Below are 21,870 nucleotides of genomic sequence, written 5' to 3'. Positions count from 1 at the left end.
GCGAAGAACACTTTCCGACCAGAGGTGGCACAGGTACCAGGGAAGCTTCTGAACTGTGTTCTGATCAACAAACACCAACGCCTGTCACACGGCGTCCCAGCTGGTTCTGAGCATCTCAGCTGCTCTTTTTGTCTGTGGCTTTGTGCTTGTGCCAGCCGCACACAAAGGAAAATCGGACGTGTACACACAGACACACAACAAGTAACTGAAAATCTTACATATCTGAAAATCCTTTGATAAACGATGGCATTTTTAAGATTCAAGATGAAGATAAAAACACAAAAGGAGCTGTTTCTGGAAGCCAGAACGTCAACCTTCCCATCTCGGGGTGCTTGCTGGGATCCAGGCGCTTCCCCCAACCCAAGCGGCTGCCGTGCCCGAGGGCTGCGGGGATGCAGCGCCCCGGGGCGCGGTGCGAGCCGCCCCCTGCCAGCGCCTGCCCTCCCTGCGCGTCCCCGTCCCCGCCCGGCAGCCGCCGGGCCCTCGCTCCCCTCCCGCCCCGAGGGCAGGCGGCGGGCGCGGAGCACGCCGGGAGTTGTAGTGCCGGGACGGGCGGCGGCCGGGAGGGGCAGCGGCTGAGGCACGGTACCGGGCAGGCCGCGGCGGCGGGACCGGGACCGGGACCGGAGGGGGCTCGGGGAGGGAGGGGGGGAGGCAGAAACGGGCCGAGGGGGACGAAGCGCCGGCAGCGTCTCCTGAGGAAGCTGGGCTGTGGTGGGCGGTTTGTGTTCTCGGTGGCAGGGCTGGTCTGTGTTGCTGCAGGGAGACGGGAAGGGGGGGGGGGGGTGGTGAGGTGAGCTACCCTCCTGTCAGCCCTCCGAATATCGAGGCTGCTCTGGCCTTAATATGGGCTTAATGTTAGTATTATTTTAATTTAGCTGCATTTTCTCTTTTAAGCGGCCGATGAGAAGTAACTGGTCGTAATGGGAGGCCTTAAAGGTTTAGTCTTTGATGGAAATGTTTAAGGTTACCTTTAACACATGTAACTGTGTGTGTCTGGGTTACCTCAGTGCTTGTCTCATCAACGGGTCTGCGACTGAACATGGTTTTTCACTCATATATGCAGATCTTAAAAGCAAATTAGCTTTGCTGCTTTTCTTAATGGCAGGAAAAAGATTGAGTGACATTTCTAACATATCATTTGTTTCCCAGATACAGTGATACAGACATAAAAACTGAAATTCGTTGTGTTGTTGTTTTCCTTTCATGGCCTTGGAAGTACAGTAGCTTAATTTTATTGCTCTCTGCTGTTTAGTTAAATGAAAATGGAGGACTATGAAGTATTCTGTAAGAAGCATCTTACCAGAATCCAGGGAGAGGCGATAAAGACAGAAACCTCTTTCATTGTTCAGCACAAAAATATCTCCTTCATTCAGTTCCATGGAGTTCCTGTGCTTTCGCCCCTGGTAAGGCTTCTCTTTCTTTTTCTTTCCTTCCCTGATGTGTAACCTGTGCTTTGATATGTGTGTAGTGATGCTTCTGAAGGTACAGTTCTGTTTTAAGGTACTACCTGACCGCTGCTTAGTGTAGTCTAGGCATTCCTAGCTTTAATTTTCCTAACTTTAATTTTCCAAGGTAAAGGGGTAAGTTTTTTTTCAGTTGGTTGGTGTTTTTTGTTTTGTTTTGTTTTGTTTTTTTCTGTTTGTTCGTTTCAATGACTGCTGTCATTTCTTGATTCTTCATTTATTATTGTCACATGGAGAGTGAAAATATTTGTAGTGTTAAATAGATAAATGTTAGTGTTGGGCTTAACTCTAATATTATATTGACATTCCAAATGTCAAATAATCTGTTTGTTTAAAACTGTCCAAAAATAATAATGTGAGAGTGGGAATAGGAAATACTGAGGTTGTTAAAAAGCTTTTTAATTATACTTCTTTTTCTCATGTATTTGTACCTTCCTCCTATATATTTTACAGGGTCATCAGATACGTTAAAGCTATTCTAAATTTAAACAGATCCAAGCAGAAAGCTGTTGGTAGTTTGTGTTGCAGTGATGGGAATTATGAATGGAGAGTATGTCTGACAATGATCTCCAAAAGTTGTGATGCAGATATACATTGGAGACTAGAAGAGTATATTGTAATATTTTTCATTTATAAATGGGTGCATTTTTGAATTTTCATAGAAGAAATGTATAATTTGGCTAGACACTGCTTAATTTTGGAGAACTTTATGAAACCACTTTTTGGAAATTTTGTAAATTTAGTTTTGACTTTTATCCAAACTACATATTCTAAAGTAGTAACTTAGAAGATTTTCTGATACAGGTTTTTGAAAGGATCCAAAAACTTGTTAGCTTACATTTCTGTTTGTCTGTCTCATTGTGAAATTCACCACTGGTTCAGAGGGCAAGTGCAAGCTAGTCCTTCACAGAGCTTAATAAATTGAGTGCAGGTAGGAAGGTTGGTCACAGGGCTGCCAAAAGCCCCCATCTCCATGGAAAACTGGGAAAGACCTGTCTTGCAATCTGAGTCCTGTGTCATTTGAAGTTGGCATTACAGCATGTAATGCTCATAAAAAAAAATATAAACTATCTTTTGAATTCATATTCATTAGCATGTATGCCAAAAAAGGCATTTAGTGCAACTGCATAAAAAAGTGTAATTGGTTAAAAAGAAATTGGCATTTAAAGTGTGTGCAAAATCTCAGCTTTGGTGTTGATTTTTTTTCTTCTGTTCTTAGTTTCTGTGGTTTTAATTTATTTCTTTAATTCTGTATTGTAACTTGCATTTAGTGGTATAAACCGTGTTTCTTACACTCTGTTTTGCAGCTGAACTTTGAAAAGAAAAAGGAAATAGAACAGTATAAACAGAAAGCACTGGATCTAGAGACCTGGAGACAGAACTCCAAGAAAAGAGCTTTACTGAATCGTGTTCAGGAGATTCTAGAAAATGTTCAGGTAGTGTTCAAATCCTTTTTATAGCTTTAGAGGAAACATCTCCTTACATATGCTTTGAGAAAGGGCTGGGATTTAGGTATTCACTTGTGAAATTAATAGCAGTTAACTCTCAAGAACCAGCATTTGCTAGTATTTGTGCTGCGTGACCAAATGATTGATTATTTAGCAGTAGTCTTTACATTCATTGTAATGTATGGGATTTGCTCTTCACTGCTTGTTTTGGTGTATGCAAAAGGCAGACCACACTAACTGACTGACTGTTGCTTTTGTAACGCTCAAGCAACTAGATTATAAAAGCAAACAAATGAAACTACTGTTGTTACAGCAACTGGCGTGCTTTATTTGCAAACCTGTGGTTTAATCAGAAAAATGTGTATGTGTATATGTATACAACTTCATGATTACAGAAGTAAAATTACCTTTGAAACAACTTGTAATTCAGTTGGGTGCTTTGTAATTTTACTGCAACTATTTTTTTTCTTTGGTTCTTCGGTGATGAATTCAGTAGGGTTTTAACTGAAAAGAATATTAAATACAATCAAGCAGTATTATTTGTCTTTGTTACATAGCTGTAATACAGCCTTTAAATTAACTTTTTGTTTGAATGGGTACAGTTAATGCTGAGTGTGTTGAGTTACTAAGGTGGCAAACCTCTGAGTTACCAAGCTTGTAGTGTTTACTGGAGCATGCATGGCAACAGTCACCTGACTTGGGATTTGAAGAGCAGACCAGGAACTTGCATTCAGTACAAAACTCTTTTTTTTTTTTTTTTTTTTCCCCAAGGATGTCCCCTTGATAATTGAATTGCAACATGTAGGATAACCTGTATTTTAGTGTGGAAATCCTTTTAACCAAATGCTGGCTAGAAGTACCATGTAATTTTCACTTACATAAAAGAGAAGCTACATAATGCATGAAATGTAACTAAAGTTGTTTTTACAAGTACTTAAAAAATTATATTTCAAGTCTCTGGATTAGTAAAGAAATGAAAAAAATATTTTATAGTTCTTCTATTATCTTTAGGAATTATTTTGATTTGTTCTTGGTTGTCTGTAGGTTAATCTATTTGATGTTGAATTCTTTCAATTGCATTTCTTATTTAATATGGACATGATTTCATATTTTAACAGGAATCTTGCAATACAATTTGAAGCCAAAAAATTATTTGAATGTATCCAAATTACTGTGTGAAGAAAAAAGCATCTTTACATTCAGATATTTTGTATCACTAAAAATTCTGAGTGGACCACTATCCACATTTATATTTTAATTCCAGTAACCTTTTTCTCATTGCATGGAGCTCCATATTGTGAGTAATTTGAAGGAAATTTGCAATACTCAAACTGAAAATTTTTATAGGTTTTAAGGTCTCAGCATTCTCTTTTAAGTGCAGATGAAGTTTGCATTAATTTGAAAAATCAGAGATTTCATCCAAAATATGTGATATTTTTCAATTTTTATTTGCAGATCAGGAAGGGATCTATTGCAAGTGATGTGAACACATGGGAGGGTGTGAATACGTGCCCTGCTTCAGACTCAAAAGCTTTGACTGACCTCACAGCTCCATCTGATGACAATTTACCATGTTCTCCTAAACAGCATGGTCCCACAGAGCTTGAAAAGACTCCAGAACTCATGTCATCAGATACAGTGGAGCAAGTGATATCCAATGTGACAGAAGTACTTCAAGCAGCAGAAGAGAATGTTTTTTCAAAGCAAAGCGAGAGTTGCTTCTCCAAACACATACCTTGTCCAAGGGCTGCATCTCCTGATAGCACGCAGAGTAAGCTTGTGTCACACGCTTTGCAAAAGCAGGAGGTAGCAGCAGTGCCATCATCTGACAAGGAAGTCCAAGATCCGTACGCAATGAGCCTTCAGAACCTGCTGAAAAAATCCAGGGAGTACGTAGAGAAAGAGCAAACAAGGCGTAGCTCCAAAAGTAATTCAAAGAGGAGTATGAGTGAAAGTCATTCAGACAAAGAAAATGATGCGGTTAAAACACCTGATTCTGTGAAAGAGCGAGCAAAGCTTACAGGCAGAAATTCCACTGCTGTGCCGCTTGATAAGCCTAGTCTTAATAAATCAAATACCCTTTTCCAAGGTACCTCTGCTCATACCAGTAACACAAGTATGTCAACTTTATCCAGTTTTTCTAAAGTGGACATTCCTATGAGAGTTGGAACACCCCCGCTGGTGGATTCAGATTCAGATGAAGAATTAAAAAATACTTCTGCGGTTGATCGTGACAGTAGCATTGTCAGGAGCCTCATGGGATCATATACCAAATTGCCAAGCCCAGAGCCAAGCATGAGTCCTAAAATGCACCGAAGGCGCCCAAGGCCTCTATCGATGGGACACATTGTTATCAATAATCCTGTGAATGCTTATGAATTGAGCCCTAAAGGCAAGGGGAGAGCGATGGATTTAATCATGCAAGATATTGCTGATAAAAATAATGTGTCTGAATCAGTGCCAAAGTTTATGGTGGACTTCTCTATGCTTTGCCCTACCAGAGTTCCTGGTGTCATCAGGAATTCTGCAGCTCCCTGTGATGGGCTGGTGGTTGGCAAACTAAATCGACATTCCTTTGGGCCCTTGGAAAGCAAGGGGCCGTTGTCTGCTACAGTGGAAGGACAGGTGGCCATGGACAGCAGGGGACCATATAAAGCAGAGACTGCTGCTACTACTGCAGCTCCAAAACTGAATGAGCCATTTGCCATCAGTCAGTCTACAGTAACACAGAAGCTCCTAGCAGTGCATGAAACCAAGCCATCTAGTTTGCTCGAAAATACTAAATGTAATTCTCCAGTAGAACTCAATAAATCTTACGATGTAGAAAACCCATCCCCGCTGCTAACACAAGGCAAGAATATGCATCAGCAGATGGATACTCCTAGTGTTCCCCCGGCAAATGAGCAGTTTCTGGAAAATACCTTTGAAAAGGTAAAACGTAGACTTGATTTGGACAATGACAGTTGCCAAAAAGAAAACAGTTCCTGTGGTGTAACAGTTGGAATGGAAGAACAAGAGAAGCAGTGGTTGCAAGAACAGAAATATTCTGTGGGATCAGTTTACATTACCAAGAACGCAGCCCCTGATTCAAGTATAGTAAAAGGTAAAAGATTCATTAGTTGATGGTTTTTCCTTCAACTTAGTTCTCAGTTTATAATTTTTTAGGAAAAACCAATGATAATGTTATAATGTAGTTGTTGGTGGTTCGAAGTATGTATATATACCAAAAGAAACAGTTTGATTATGTCAGTTACCTTTTTTCAGCAATTTCATTATTTCTCTGGCTTTTAATCTCATTATTTCTCTGGTTTTTAATTAATAATGAATTATGAAATTTAAATTGCTACTTGAGCCTTTCTTAACTGCTACAGAATGGAGTCATTGCTGATTTAGAAGTCGATTGGAGTCAAAAGTCTTATAACATCTGTTGGTAACAAAAACTTGATTAAATAATTTATGAGGAAGGGCTGACTAAAACATTGTTTCTTAGTTTGGTGAATTCTGTATTTACTCTCAAGGGTGTCGTTTAACCACAAAAAATACTAAGTTCTCATCTGAATGTAGAATTTTGAACTTAGTTTTAATAAGAAAATAATATTCTATTAGACTTAAATAAGCCTACTGAAATACTCAGTGTAAATTAAAAGAAAATACCTTTTGAAAGGTAGGTTGCAAATTATTGTATAGGTATTTTCTTCCAGTTCAAGACTGTTACATTTGTGTGTGTCTCTACCACATCAAGCCAAAATGGCTTAAGTATTTTAACTCAAGTGAATGTAGGTATACTCTTCTCAGAACTAGATTTTTTGCATCTGTGTTTTAATGTAGGCTCAGTTGGTGCCACGTGCTTATCCTGCAAATATGAACATGCAAATATTTTGAAGGACTGCACTAACTGATAAAGTTCTGTGTAATACATAGTGGCAGCTTCATATCAAGGTTCTTGCAATACATAGTGGCTACTCGATGTGAATGATGCCATGTTTTTTACCGATGGTGCAAATTACTCCTGTTAAAGCTTGTATACCTGTGGCAAGGATCGCATATAAAATGTTTGATGCTTGATTCTTTGTATTGTATATATCTTCTTAGAAGAGATTTTAAAAACTAAAATGTTGGCCTTTGAAGAAATGAGGAAGAGGCTTGAAGAACAGCATGCACAACAACTGTCGATTCTGATAGCTGAACAAGAGAGAGAACAGGAGAAACTGCAGAAGGTAAAGCAAAAAAAGACGAAAAATTCCAAGCTGAAGTCATGTGTGTTGAAGTTTGTCAGGAAGCAATTGGTTTTAAAGTGTATATTCTGTTGCTTTGCAGTCTTAGAAAACCAGTCTTACAGTTGATTCTTTAATTCATAGGAACTGGAAGAACAGGAGAGGAAACTGAAGGGAAAGAAGGTTGCTACAACAGAAATAGAAATTTCCAAAGTGAACATTAACAGTAGGATGGAGTTGGAGTGGAGAAAAAGCGAAAGTGGCTTACTGGAAAGTGTGCAGTCTCAGCTGGAGACAGTCCATAACACAAACTCAACCAGCATTGGTAAAACTTAGAATATAATTAAATATTGTGAGATGTTTTGCTCTGGGGTGCTTGACTGAACTGACTGCCCAATGTACTAATAGAAACAGGGCTTCTGTTCACACCTTTTGTCAGCTGCTGCCTTCAACTGCTGACAGCATATGTAAAACAAATTTTATTTTGCAAGTTTTTCTGGGTGGCAGTTTCAGCCATTCTTGTACTGTTCCACGTGTTGCATCTGCATAGAGTTGTTAAGGGAAATATTTGAGTAAGGCAAGTTAAAAGTAAATTGATCCGGTCAAGGATGAGGACATGAATTTGCATCGTGTCACAGAACGTTCATCCTGATGCACGTAGCTGTGGTCTAGTGCTCTTGTGTGGGAGGATTAGAAGGGCTCTACCGGGGGGTCACGTCTGTAAGGATGTACAGCAGTAGTCAATGGCACGTCTTGCCTGTTCCAGTGTGTTATGAAATGTTTGTTCTTTTTTTTTTTCCATTGGTTTATCTAATTTTGCTCTGAAATGAATCAAATTTTCAGATTGCTTCTTGCCTGTAATTGACCTTGTAAACAAAGTTGCTACCTCTGAGCTGAGTTCTGCTTCTGGACTGTTTTAAGGTGCACTTCTCAAACAGATGGAAAGCTGATGTTTTAACAGGAGAAGAGCGAAGGAACTTTGAGAGTAAAATTTCTGAACTACATGACTATGATTATTTATTATTCATCTTTAGATGCCATGTTAGCAACATGAAACTCTTCAAAACTGCTTTTTTTTGAGATGTTTTATGGATAAGATTTTGTGTAGCAACTTTAATATTATGTGAGTGATCTTTTTTTTCGTGCTGTAGCATACAGATATTTTTTCTTCCAATATGGAAGTATTATAGTCCACAATGTGAATAAGAATAGCTAACAGCACTGGGAACCTCTCTGTTCTTTCCAAAAAGACTTCCTGACTGCAGCCTGAATTAAAAGTTTGTGTGTGATTGAATTTTTTTTTTTCCTAATTAGTTATTTTTATGGAGTGCTGTCTTATGTTTTGTTCTTAAGTATAGTAATTGCATCTGATCTTGTATATAGAGCTCTGTGTGTATTTGTATGCATAGTCATTACTTTATGGAAAGAAATCTGTGTGTTAAACTGTACACTCTGCTTTGCATGCAGGTTTTGCCCATACTACAACACCTAACACCTTCACTTCAACAAGTGAAACTTCATTCTACCTCTGGGGACCATCGGGTAGTGGAGTTATAAAAACCTCAGTATCTAGGCCAAGTAACAGGATCAAAACTAGGTGGACTCAGGTAAGGAAAAAATTTATTTATAAATTTAAAAGTCCTTTAGTTTTTGTAAGATGCTGGCAATTCTGTAATAGCTGTATAGTAATAAATTTCACTGAAAAGTTTGGTATCCCTTCCTCTATTGACTTAAATTACATGGGACAACTGTATAGCATGTTTTTCTTGCTATTACTATATGCAAAATAATCATATGACAGTATATTGCTTCTGCTAAATTAATACTGTAGTGGGTACTTCTGGCCTAGCCACTAGCCAAAACTTTTTACCCTTATCAACAGCTTGTTTCTTACTTCAAAACTTAAGTAACTGATGTTATTTGAGAAATAATTATTAACTTCTGCTTTGTTTATTCAATGTTTAGAAAATGCTACTTTTCTTTTAAGGTTTTCAGTCCAGAGATACAAATGAAGTTCAGTAAGATAACTGCTGTGGCAAAGGGATTTCTTACTCGTAGACTCCTGCAGACAGAAAAACTGAAACATCTTAAACAAACTGTAAAAGTAAGATCCACATTTTTAATTATGTGGTTTCTCCTCCTGTTGAGTATGTTCTTTTTATCTTTCTTTCTCTCCTGTTGTCAATTGACAGTTGAAGTAATGCATTTCCTGCTTTCAGAAGAATTTAGTAGTATCTGCCATTTGAACACATTTGAGTGCTGCATTGCTTACTGTCATAAGGTCCAAGTAAAAGACAACCTGCACTACGCAAAAAGTTTGTGATGATTCCTTGGTTGTGAAGGATTACGCTTGGTGCTTAATCTCATTTCCCCCTCTCCCCCAGGACACTATGGAGTTCATAAGGAATTTTCAGTCTGAAGCCCCATTAAAAAGAGGAAGTGTTTCAGCACAAGATGCATCCCTTCATGAAAGAGTAATGGCTCAGGTGACATAATTTAAACTTCCTTTTTCTTTCCTAGCTATTCTGCTTTTGTAAAAAGAAGTTGGTTGTTCATGTGTGGTAGTATAAATACATGAAACTTTCACAGTGGCTTTATTCAAAAGAAAAAGTTTAAACTCTGTGAAGAAAAGATTAGATTTTTCTGCTGACACATTAAGAGGGATTTCTAAATTACCTTTTAAAGCGTTTTGTCTAAACGGAGTTTGGTGATCATTTCCACAGGAAAGTTAACTATTTTATAAAATTTTTAACTATTCTTTCTAGCTGCGAGCTGCTCTGTATGACATCCATGACATATTTTTTACAATGGAGGCATCTGAAAGAATGAGTATTCTGCGTCATGATCGTGAAGTTCGTAAAGAGAAAATGCTCAGGCAAATGGTGGGTTATAGTCACAACAATGCAAAATGCTTTTTCTTTTTTTTTAGAGTTTAAATATGTTTTGCTTTTAAGAGACTTTTTTTTTTGCTTTTAAGAGACTCTTCCTGACAAAGTAAAAAGTTTACAATCTTAATTGTTAAATTGTGCTCGTGTAATTATTAAAAGTTAAAAATAATAAGAAAAATCACTGCAGTAGGAGATACCTGTCTTGAAACTTTTAGTGCATAGACATAATAAACAGTGAAAAACATGATGAAAGTGACAATGAGGTTTCGGACTTTAAGAATTTGTTATGCCACACAAGCCTTCTTGATCTGGTAGTATAAGGAAGATTCTTTGATTTTAAAGAAGATAAAAATCTTGAATTTAGCCTGAACGTGAACTTTGTACTGAAAAGAGAAAAATTTAAAATATAGCAATATTTTTATTTGTTTGTAAAGTAGGGTCAGGTCAGATGAGGTTAAGCTCAACTAAAACATTATTGAGTGTTGCTGTTGGTTGTTTTTGCCTTTATAGGATAAAGTAAAGAGTCCAAGAGAGAGAGCAACGCTTTCAACAGCTACGCAGAAATCTCTGGATAGGAAAAAGTACATGAAGTATGTGCAGATCTCCCTTTGGTGGGTGGAGGGTGCAAGAGGATGGGTAGGAAGAGTAGGAAATAGTGAAAATAAGTTTTTTTGAAAAACAGATTATTTGGAAACCAACATCCCTTCTAAGAAGAATGAATAAAAAAGCTTCAGGCATGTGGTGTATTACCACTTGTAGCAGTTCCGTCTTAATTTTGAGAGACTTCTTGCCCCTATGGGCAAAACGATTGTTCCAGGTTGTGCATTTACAGCGTATTTCAGTGGTGATCAAAAAAACCTCTGTGCACTCAATTTATGGTTGACTTCTGTAGGTTATTTTATCAAACTTTCCAAAGTACCTAGCAAGAGAGATACTTGGTAGACTATCTCTGGCAAGGAGTATTTTTGGGGTGGTGGCAGACATCTGTCTACTGTAAAGCAGTGGGCAGAAAGAAGTGTTACACTCACTCATGCGTAAAAAGTGGTTATCTGTAGAACTATTCTGGCAGTATTACATGTAGATGTAGATTCTGTTGCTGGTTTTCTCTTGCTATTTATGTTTAAGACTTACATGATGATTTTGTGACTTAAATATGCTTCAAAACTGTTGTTTCTCTAGGGCTTCAGAGATGGGAATGCCAAGTAAAAAAATAATCATAAAACAAAAAAGTCCTGAAAGCCGGTGAGTGAAGATTACTCTTATTATAATGCTTCTAAAGAACTGTCTTATAATGTTAGATTCTTTGATCTTTGTTGCTTGTTTGTCATCAATCAGCTTGATTTTAGCCATTATTATGGCATTAATGAAATCAGATTTAGTGTGGTCTGAGAAAAGGGGTTATTACTTCTGAAGTTAGAAAATACATTTTTTTAATTTTCCTCAAAGTCAGTTCAGAAATTATTTGTTTACGGTTTTAACTCTTTATGTTCAGGTTCAAGGTTTCTCTCAGATACCCTATTAGTATCTCTTAAGCTTTACTTTTGTGTGTGTGCCTTTGCTTTAAATAGCTAGTGAAAGTAGGTATTTTTACTATGGAATTTTAATTCTTGCCACTTTTGCCCACATGTCAGAGCCTGCTAGCCATTCTGAAACTTGCTGTGTGAAAGATGATGCATAATTCAGTATACCTTGTGAGATTTTATTTTATATTTTTTTAAGAGGGGAAAAAAAGCACTAATAGAAGTTTGTGTTTTAACAGAGTACTTCAACCAAATCAAGGACAGAATGCCCCAGTTCATAGATTGCTTTGCAGACAAGGGTAAGGACACAGCATGTTCTTGGCCTAATATTAAAAGTAAATGCAAAGTGCAAGAACACAGTAATTTCCAAGTAATATTTATACTTAATGGTGCAACTGTTGTTCAAAGGCAAAATAATTCTCACAGTACTTTGAGAGTGTTGAAGCTTTATTTTACCTTGTACTGCAAGAAAATACGTAGTGTTATCATCCTCTTGTGTATTGTCTCCATTTACACCGTGTTTTGACATTTCTATTTGTAACATTCATTCCATGAAGCTTTGCTTCCACTTAATGAAATATATGTATTTTTAAATGTAGACTGTAATGCCACAGTATCTGAACTGAATCACTTTCTTGTACAGAGTTTTAAAATTCTCTGGAGAGATGTTCTCTTATGTAATGTATCTTCTTAAGCCTTAAGAATGTCAATAGGTGTTGTGCGCATAGAATCATTAAGGTTGGAAAAGACCTCCAGGATCATCTGGAGGAGCCTATATGCGATGGCGTAAAAATGATTTAATGCCGAATAGTTTGATAGTGTCTTTATATTTTTGGATACGGTCTTTCAACATTGATGCAAGTGACTTATTAACTCTTTTATATTTAATTAGAACCCCTAAGACCTCAATGAAGGGGGTTGAGCAAAATAGAAAGAAGGCCTCAGAGAGCAGAGTGTCTAACAAGGCTGTTCCAGGTGTGTAGAAAATTGGTGCTTGGATCGTATAGTAAATAAGTTACTAGTATCGAGAAAAAATAGATGGGGGATATATTGTTTTCCTGTTCTTGTGCACCTGCTTTGCTGTGTCTTAAATCTAACCTGTCTCTTCAGACATGCACTGGTAACTTAACCATCCACTGTAAAGTTCTGTAAATGTGGGGTGTAGAATGTACAACATAGCTCATTTGATTTCATTTGCCAGATGCCCAACCATAAGTAATTTTTCCAAATATATTCACTGTAACTGTTTGAGAGGCTAATAGTCAAACTAGAGTTGGATCGATTGTGTCATTGCAGTTCTGTACCTGTGTAACTTGTCCTTCCAATAGGCTTTGTTTCGAAGACAGGACAGTTTCAGAAGACTTGCCAGTGGGCATTTAGTCTCCATAGGCTGAGACTTAAGTTTCTACTGTAGCATCTTACAGAATGTGTGAGTCTTAATGAGGCAAAAATAATACTCCAGAAGTGGAGTATTCCTGAGCTTGCATACAGAGATAACTGGTTGGTTACCTTTTTAATAAGAAGGTTTGATAATAGTGCCAGACCTCTCTGTTTTCAGCCTGTTCAGGCATGAAGAGAATAAAACACTATGAAATATCTTTTGCAATTTCCATTTTTTAATCTGATTTCAAATTTCTTAAGTGACAAGCATTTATTTATCAACAGATGAGTTGATTTGGAGTTTTAAAAGCAGTTTAAGATCTTTATTACACTTTGCTCTCAAAGGAGAGTTCCACAAGTCAAGTATAAAACAATTAGGAACTTCTGGGCTCAAGAAGTCAAACTATAATGTGGCAGAATTTCAGCTCCTTCTCATGGTGTTCTGAAATAACATTGTGTATTAAGTATCAAATCTTTCCTAGAAGGAAGATTCTGCACTTACTGCTGACCTGGAGCAATGCTATAGGGAGTACCTCTGTACTTTAGTGCAGAGTGTGCGCTGTTCAAATGATCTGTTTTCTCAGAAATGATTGTCCTTGTACTTTGTGAAGCCTAAATAAGTGTCTGTAGAAAGACATACACTAATAAGAAACCATGCATATACATCTTTAGTACATACATCTACATTTCATTTTGAAAGGAAATAAAGGGGATGGGGGGAGGAGCAAATGATGAGATCCCAACCAAGGTTGGTTTGTTTTATTTTTCAGTTACCAATTCTCCTGGCAGTGTTGTCACCACTACTGTGCAGCAAGGCAGTTAAACAGTTGCACTCAAAATTAGCAAAGATTGTAAATAATCTCTCTGAAATAGAAAGAAGAATATTAAGCAAGCAATATAACTGTAGCAAGCAAAGGTAACCATATGGCAGTTACTATTTGCAAGTTTGATGAAACGATCAATAACCCTTTCAGTTACAAAATTACAGCAGTTGTAAAGAGTAGTGATGAAAGGATGGTGTCAGTATCAAGCTTAGCATTGATTAGGGATCTGGATGCTTCCCCAGTCTCATATAATTGATGTTTGGGGTTGTGCTGGGTCTGTCTAGGCTGGAGTCACCTTTCCATGCAGCAGCCACCACAGTACTGTGCTCTGCTGGAACAGCACTGGTATCACTCCAGTGTTGTGTCTATTGCTGTGTAGTGCTGCCACAGCATCAGGACTCATTCCAAGCCCCCAGGAGCCAGCAGGCTGGGGGTGGGCAAGTGATGGGGAGGGGACATCACCAGGTCAGCTGACCTAACCCAACCAAAGGGATATTCCATAACACCTGATGTCACACTCAGCAATAAAAGGGGGGCTCTCGTGGGGGAAGGGGCTGTTCCTCCTGAACAACCGCTATGCATTTTGAGGCCCTGCTTCCCAGGATGTGGCCAAATATCGCTCGTTGATGGGAAGTAGAGAATAATTTTTTTCCTTCTCTCTGTGCTTCCACACGGACTTACTGTTTCTTTTGTTTCTTTTTCTCCCCATTCCCTTTCCCTTTAATTAAACCTTTCTCATCTCAAACCTTGAGCTCTCTGTGCTGTATTTTCTCCCCCTTCCTCTTTGAGGAGAGGGAGAGTGAGAGAGCGGTTGTGGTGGAGCTTGGCTGCCCACCCAAGTAAAACCACCACAGGGGTGTGATGATCTATTGCATTTTTTACATTTAAGTCTGACATCCAGTTAAAACATTCTCTGTCACTCTCCAGCATTGGCACTGTGTGTTGCTCTGCTGAGTCCCCAGGTCTGTCTTAATTGCAATTATCTAAGTTCTGACAGTTAGTACCAGGCAATGGAAGGAATCCTTTGGAATATATCTCTAAATTTCTCATTGCCGTTCTTTATTGCTACGTGTTGACTATCTGGAAAGCTGTGTAATGCCTCCTGTTGTGACCTTAGAACACAAAGTAGATGATTTAACCAGTTGTAACTGGAACTAGACAGCATACACAATATAACCTCAATTCAGTGTTTTAGACATCACATAATTTCCTGTGGTATTTAGCAGGCCACGTGGAAGTACTGGTATTAAATAAGTTAGACTACTTATACTACACATGTAGTAGAAAGGCATTCTGAAATTACTAGATGGGGAATGTTTGGCATGAAAGAAATCTGCATAACTTTGCATAATGAAGAATACCTTAAGTTGAATATATTTAATGTGGTTTTCTGTATATAGGCATTAATTTGAATAGTGAAAGATTTGGCAGTATGTTGAATATATTTGGTTTTAGTGAAGTAAGTTTCTTTTCAAGACAGATTCTTGAAAGTCAATTGTAGTAAGGCAACAAGTTTTGTCTGAGAGAGACCATAGAGAAACTATAATCTCAAGTCATTTTGAAAAGAAATGACATACTTATATCTGTAACTATGCTAAGTCTGCAAACTCTTAACCCATAATATTTCTATTTTGTTTATTGTCCTCATTCATCCCTAACTCGCAGTTAAATCCCTAATTTGCAGCTTGTTAGAGGGGCAAAAGGGAAGAAGGATTAGTAGAATACAGATATCCCAGATGTCACTTAAGCATTCAGAGTAGGTGTGAGAGATAACTTCAGAAGAAGACAGTGATGGAGCCATCAAACTACTTTTTTTTTCCCTTCTTTTGACTGTTCTTTTAACTTCTGTCAACAAAGTGCTTTGTAGTTCCAATACCACTCTGATTGCTGTCTTTTTCTAGCACAAAGGTATTTTTCTTTAATAGGTGGTCTTAAATTTAGTTTTTGTTGTGTACTCCTTGAATCCAATGGTCTGTACTAAAGAGAGAACCTAACCTATGAAGTCATCCTTTTGTTTGTTTTTGTTTTAATGGGGCAAAGAAGCTCAGTCAGCAGCTTGCAAGATGTGCTAGGCAGGGAATTTACAGGGGGAGATTAGGCAGGGGGGAGAAAACTAACTTGAAATATGTCCACTTATTTCCTAATAGTGAAACATTAATAAAAGTGGGCTGATTCAAAACTATATGCTTATTTTCTGTTTGTGAGATTTTTATATAACTTGGAGTGCACACAAGGAGAATTATGAGGGTAGTTTTCAATCACTACTAAAGCATTGTGCTTGTCAGCCTGGTTGTTTGTCATATGGGATCACAGGTGAGCTGAAGAATACAGCACAGGTGAGTGCTGGGCCAGCAAGAATGTCTTTTTGCGTAGTGGGGAAGTGTTCAGATGTCAGGGATCCTGCTGTGGTGAGGTCTCTGGGGGCATTTCCAAAGCTGCTTTGCACCGTGCTGAATGAAGCTCTTGGGCACCTGTAAGTAACCACTCTGACTCTGACAGAGTAACTGAGAATCCTAAAAAAAAAAAAAAAAAAAAAGACTGGCACCTATTTGTCACATTTGTTTAATTGCCTGGTAACTGTTTCTTTTCCATGGCTGTCTTCCATTTTCACTGCTCTGCACCATGTGATACAACTTTCACTGCTTTCATGTAAATGTTTGCTCACATTGCTGGACACTCTCAATAACTGCCTGAACCTAATGAATGCTGAATTGTGCTTCTTTTTAGCAGCCTGCAGTGCTAAACCCTTATCACTGGAAGATAATTGTGCTATGCATAGTGTAATATGGCTTTCTAAATATGTATATATTTAGAAATTTGTTACACGTGGAGAGATTTTTATTTTACTTTTTAATCCTAAGCAGCTTTCTTTTTATTATAAGGGCTTTTTGCCTGATGAAGTTATTCGTACTGCTCTTTTAATCCTGGTTGTGTTTGTCAACATATGGAAACCTACAACTGTTCTCCTGAAAAGACAGTTCATTTGTATTAAGATTTGAGTATTCTCTGGTGCGAATATTATTTTTTTTTTTTAATAAGTTATTGAAGTCTCTTTATGCTTAACAGTAAAGTTGCTGCTGAGTTATAGTTATCTGATAGCTAATAACTGCATTAGGAGTGTGGCAGATGCAAAGTATTTAATTCAAGTCATGCAAAGTAATTTAAATCAACAATTCCTATAATATTTTACCAAAGAGGTTTTGGCGAGTGAAGGTGTGGTGAGTGCAAGATTTGGTCCTTTCCTCTGTGTAATGCATGTGTGGGATGTTGCAAAAAGACAAGGCTATTGTGGCAGCACGGGTGCATCTTGGTTTTGGCTGCTACTTCTTTGTGTCCCTTTCTCAGTTTTGGAGCTCTCTTTCTCAGTTTTAGCAAGAAGTTCTTCCCATTTGCAGCTGCTTTCACAGAAAGTTGGATCACAAGATGGGAAAGGAGCTTATCTGTGAGGAGAAGAAACTATCAGTGAAACTTTGCTTTTTGCCTATGCCTTATACTTGCTTCCCTCTGGCTCATGCACACTTTTCTCCTGAACCTGAAAATTACTCATCTCTGGGAGTTGCTATGCATTCAGAACAAGTGCAACAGAAGAGAGATGTGTTTTTGTGTGAATGTCTGAGGAAGAGAGTTTAGGCCCACATTCCAAGAAACCGTAACGAAGATAATTAGAAATACTAAGGTCAACTTAAAATGTTAACTGCCTGTGCTTTGCATTATTCTTGCTCTGTCACTACCTCTTTGTTTATTAATGTGGGAGGTGGGAACAGAAAAGTTGTCTTAAATATTTGACTTTGTATAGTATTTTCTTAATTGATAATCTGTTTAAAAGTAGTACATGGAATAGTTAATCATATTTAATCTGTCGTGATAATGTTACAAACAGACTTTTTAAAAATTTGCAAATTATAGTTGTACATCTTTTATATTAGCAGAAAAGACAATGGAACAATTACTGGGGAAGGAAAAACTAGAATGTGTTGTTACTTTCAAGCCTACTAGTAGTTTTAGTAACCTGTTTTACTTACATGTTTGTAAGGCATTTCAAGTGTAACATTATGAAAATTCATTTTCAAAGTAGGCACTGAACGTATAATAATACTTTAAAATTTTGTCTTTTCAGCTATATTTGTTAGATAATCTTGTTTCAAAAGCAGTAGTATCAACTGTGAAATGGTAATATTTCTACTTTGTTTTTAGGAGCATATGCAGGAAGAACCCAAAGAAAGAAGCCAAATGTTGTGACAATTTAAGACGACAGCACTCGCTGGGATAAACAGGCTATTTTTTAATGATGACATTCTCAGCACTGATTCAAGTATTTTATGCCCTAAATGTTTATGTATATTCAGAAATGATAAACCTGCTTTGTTTTTTTCCAGATGATGACATATTCATACAATCATATTTAAGTAATAAAGGGCTGCAAAGCTCTAATACCGTGGAAAATTGCATGTTAAACTTATTATATCTTCATACTACTGTGTACACATAAGATTCATAATGTTAAAGAAGACCATAGAGCAACATTAAGTTAATTCATGACTTAACACTATGTAATTCTTGTATCTCTCATACAATTTTTGTATGACTTAAAATTGCAAGTTCTGTGTATGGTTGGAACCATAAATATGCATATATATTTTTAGTTTCATACCATAAAGTTAAATCAGTTAAATAAGAAAAAAAAATCTTAAACAAAACTGAGCACTTTGGTCAGTGAATTTGTCAGCAGCCTTTCTGAATGGATTTGTGTAAATGCAATTACCTAACTTCATGTCTGCTGAGTTTCACAGGTATGGATCCAGATTAACTACTGGACAGACAGATGTACTTGCAATGACTGTACCGAAACTGCCCCTTTATACACATGGTAGATCAAACCATTGTACTGGAAGTCCTATGATTTTTTTTTCCTTCCTGTCTGTGGCACTTTGTTACAGAAATAATTTTAGCTGAGATTAAGAGAAGTATATGTTCAACAAAAACATGAGAAGGCAAGATTTTAATTGTTTTATCGTTTCAGACTTGCACACGATTGTCTATAATAATGATTCATATGACTTATGTTTTCTTTTTGACGACTGCAGTTTTTCTGAGCAATTTCTCTTGTACCATGATCTAACAGCCCTTGTACTGAAATCATGTTTCCTGGTTTCAGGGGGGTAAAAACCTCTACCAAAACCCAAGGAAAACAGTCTCTCATTTAAGAAAATCTAATACTGAAATATCATGTTCATATTTTGTCTTGGTTGTCATACTGATGGATATTATTCTTCAACATGAGGGGAGTGGAAGTCTCTAAGTTCTTTCTCTTAATGAACTGGTGATGGGATGTTAACATTAGAAACCAGAGGAAAAACTTGGCTACTTAAGTCTTTGCAGTGCTTACTTCTTTGCTCTTTTACTGTAGAACTAGGGAACTGATTACTTAAATGTGAAATGGGTTATATTTTGTTTTCTTCCTAGTATCAGTACAGTGCAACCTTGGAGGCTTTGTAACATGTGGACACTGATAAAGGAGAAAAAAAGACTGATAAATTTTGTTGGGTTAAACAGTAACTTTAAAAAGGAGGATTAATAGTAAGATGAAGAGAGTTATCTTCAGCAACGAACAAGTTGGCTTGCTTGTGGCACTAGTTGTGACCTCTATCAGTAAGTGTGTCCTCTGCAGCTAGTTACATTGTTTAAAAACAAATGTTTTGTACCAGGTGATACCAGATTGCTTATGTAGAAAAAGCAAAATACTTCCTAAATACTTTGAAGATGTCACTGCACAGTGGCTCTGTGCTGTAACTTTTATTTGAAAGCTTCCGGGTGCCTTCCCTAATGGTGCAAATGTAACAGTTTATACCAGTGGAGAACCTGCCTCCTTCATATAAATTCTATGGCTCTTTAAAAGTTCAGATGTAATCCAAAAAATGCCTGAGACAAGCTTCCTGCTTACTGAGTAGTCATCAAAATGCTAAGTTGATCTCCTTTGTTTGGAAACTGCAGAAATAGGAGTGGAAAACATCTCAAAGGGAAAAAAAAAAAGACAAGTGTAACCTGTGCCGCAGGTGGCAAAGCTTGCTGTTGATATATCAGAGCTAAGGACTGATGCTTTTAAAGGATGTTTTATATACTGTATTTATTATTAGCATAGTCAATATGTTGACATAAAGATAGGTTTAGTGTGTGAGTAAAAATGAATGCTTACCTTCAGGTCAGGTTTCACACCTGAGCCTCTTTTACTTTAAGCATGTTTCCAATGTGTGTAATAAGACCTTGTAGCACAACTTCGTTTGTTTTTAATGAACTTTCATGCGGCCTTTCTCTTGACAAGTGCCAGAGTTTGTTTTTTGTACTTGATCTGTGTTTTTTATTTATACATACTTAATTTATCTGACTTTTTATTTTGTGTGCAACTGTAATATCATTACAGAAGTGTATTTATTTTTGTACTTTCATTTTCACCGGTCTTGCTTTTTACTTAAACATGTTGCACAATAAACCTGCAATCTTTCAAAAGATTGTGCTATTTGTTTGTTTTCCCCCTAATTGCACGAAAATCGCCGCGTTAACTAGGACGGGGCCGCGGGATGGGGCGGGGCGGGAAATGGCGGCGGAAGGCTCAGCCCGGCCGCCGCACCACGTGACGGGGGGGCAAGATGGCCGCCTTCCCCTGGTGAGCCGGTGGGAGGGGGCCGGGGGCGGGCAGGGCCCGGGGCCGAGGTTCCTGAGGGGGTCGCCGGGCTCTGCGGCTCCGTGAGGGGAGCGCGGGGGCAAGCCGGGGGGAGAAGCCTTCGGGAAGCGAACCCCGGGGGGGCTCGGGGCCGCTGGGCCTGAGGGGGCTGAGGGGGCTGAGGGGGCGGCGGGGGATCCTGGAGCGTCCCCCGGGGTCGTGGCGCCGCGGTCCCCCCTCAGGCTGCCGGGGAAGACGGGGGGGAGGTGGCTGAGGGGGGTGGTGGCTGAGGGAGCGGGCTGCTGAGAGCCTTTACGGGCTCTTCGTTTGTTTGTTTTCCCGAAGTAAACAAGAAAAATAGTTTAGAGCAGTTCGTTTTTTGGCCTGGTGTGATCCTGCTGCATTTTATGATGCCCCTCTAAGAGGAAGGGGCAGGGGAGGTAACGGAGGTTCGGTCCCGCCGTGCCCAGGGGATGTCGCTGTTGATCCCCATCGGAGCCTCCTTGGTGGGTACCGTGAGGTGAAGATTGCTGTGGAGAGAATTTAATTTTGCTACCAAGGGCTTTAGTTTCCATTAATTACCTCATACGAGCTAACTGGGACTGGGCGCTGTGGTTGTGGGCACGCGCTGAGGAAGCAGAGCCCAGGCAGCAACACGAAATGTTTCCACAGGAGCACAGCATCCCGCCGGGGAAGCTGCATCTTCTTTGTTATTAACATGAGCAAACGTTTAATATAAAGTGGAAATAATTTGTAGCTGTAAAAGTTTGTTGATGGAAACCAGTTGAAATTTTATATCAATGTCAGAGCCGTGCTTTCTAAACTAAAGCATTTTGTACTGCAGTGAATTTAAAACGTGTATTTACACAGCTAAGAAAATCTGAGGGTATAAAACAGTTGTAAGCCATCTGGTGGCTGCTGGAATTGCTGGCGTGCCCTTAGCGTGCCCTAGTGACCCTGCAGAAACTGCAAGGAACAGGCACGGCTGCAACTCCCAGCTTTCTGGGGGGCTGGGAGCTGAAACAGCTCCAGTAGCCTGTGGGGTAGGGTAATAGCAGTCCCAGGAGAAAGGACCGCTTGCCGGGAGGAGGTTGGACGTCTGGCAGGCGTTCAAGGTTGATGGCAACCACAGTAATCCTCCTGTGTGAAAAAAGCTTGAAAACTACTGTGGAGAAAGTACCTGCAGGCAGGGGCGTATCCTGCTGCATGCACTGCAGGTGGAACCCTGACTTGGCCTGAATCTTGTTTTCTCCTGGAAGCTGGCTGTGCTGCTGTGGCCGAGAAAGGAAAGCTTAATCTGCTTTCCCTAGAGGAGAGGCAGAACATCATGGCAAAGCGAGCTTGAACTCCTTACTCGTATTAGTTCCATTACAAGCTGTGTTGATCACTTGATCACATTGTAAATGCACTTTCTAAAGACTTATTTATGGGGTAAACAGCTCTTCTTCATTCCCACATGTGTATTTGATGTG

General features: G+C 38.7%; 2 protein-coding genes across 7 annotated transcripts in view; both read left to right on the top strand.

The window, feature by feature from the left end:
- Positions 1-495: 495 nt before the first annotated feature.
- On the top strand, positions 496-20,244 carry CCP110 (centriolar coiled-coil protein 110). Of its 5 annotated transcripts, none has more exons than XM_084536648.1 (15): positions 496-580; positions 1,256-1,406; positions 2,774-2,902; positions 4,502-6,017; positions 7,007-7,131; positions 7,273-7,453; positions 8,596-8,735; positions 9,116-9,232; positions 9,513-9,614; positions 9,894-10,010; positions 10,527-10,606; positions 11,196-11,258; positions 11,776-11,835; positions 12,429-12,511; positions 17,935-20,244. In XM_084536648.1, exons 2-15 carry the CDS (start codon positions 1,260-1,262, stop codon positions 17,985-17,987), a joined length of 2,913 nt encoding a protein of 970 aa, XP_084392774.1. In that variant the 5' UTR covers positions 496-580; positions 1,256-1,259; the 3' UTR covers positions 17,988-20,244. The 5 variants fall into 5 exon arrangements, with proteins under 5 accessions (XP_084392774.1, XP_084392770.1, XP_084392773.1 ...); XM_084536644.1 differs by having other exon boundaries at positions 4,370-6,017; XM_084536645.1 differs by having other exon boundaries at positions 535-585; positions 4,370-6,017.
- A 32-nt stretch (positions 20,245-20,276) lies between these two features.
- Positions 20,277-21,870, top strand: part of VPS35L (VPS35 endosomal protein sorting factor like) — a 55,913-nt gene continuing 54,319 nt past the window's right edge. The window contains exon 1 of one of the 2 annotated variants that reach the window (XM_084536649.1): positions 20,277-20,401. In XM_084536649.1, coding sequence (XP_084392775.1) covers positions 20,385-20,401 — 17 coding nt within the window. In that variant the 5' untranslated portion in view covers positions 20,277-20,384. Of the gene's footprint in view, positions 20,402-20,774; positions 20,905-21,870 lie in introns of those variants that run through there. The other variant, XM_084536650.1, reaches the window with a different exon arrangement.

Source organism: Aythya ferina (genome assembly GCF_964211825.1).
Source record: "Aythya ferina genome assembly, chromosome: 15".
Lineage (NCBI taxonomy): Eukaryota > Metazoa > Chordata > Aves > Anseriformes > Anatidae > Aythya > Aythya ferina.
The sequence above is the reverse complement of the archived record's forward strand: the minus strand, read 5'-3'. Positions and strand labels throughout refer to the sequence as shown.

Coding starts and splice junctions, on each gene's coding strand:
- CCP110 (XM_084536644.1), top strand. CDS start 1,260: ATGAAAATGGAGGACTATGAAGTATTCTGTAAGAAGCATCTTACCAGA. Junction 2,903..4,369: donor AGATTCTAGAAAATGTTCAG/GTAGTGTTCAAA, acceptor TTTTATTTGCAG/ATCAGGAAGGGATCTATTGC. Junction 7,454..8,595: donor CACAAACTCAACCAGCATTG/GTAAAACTTAGA, acceptor CTTTGCATGCAG/GTTTTGCCCATACTACAACA.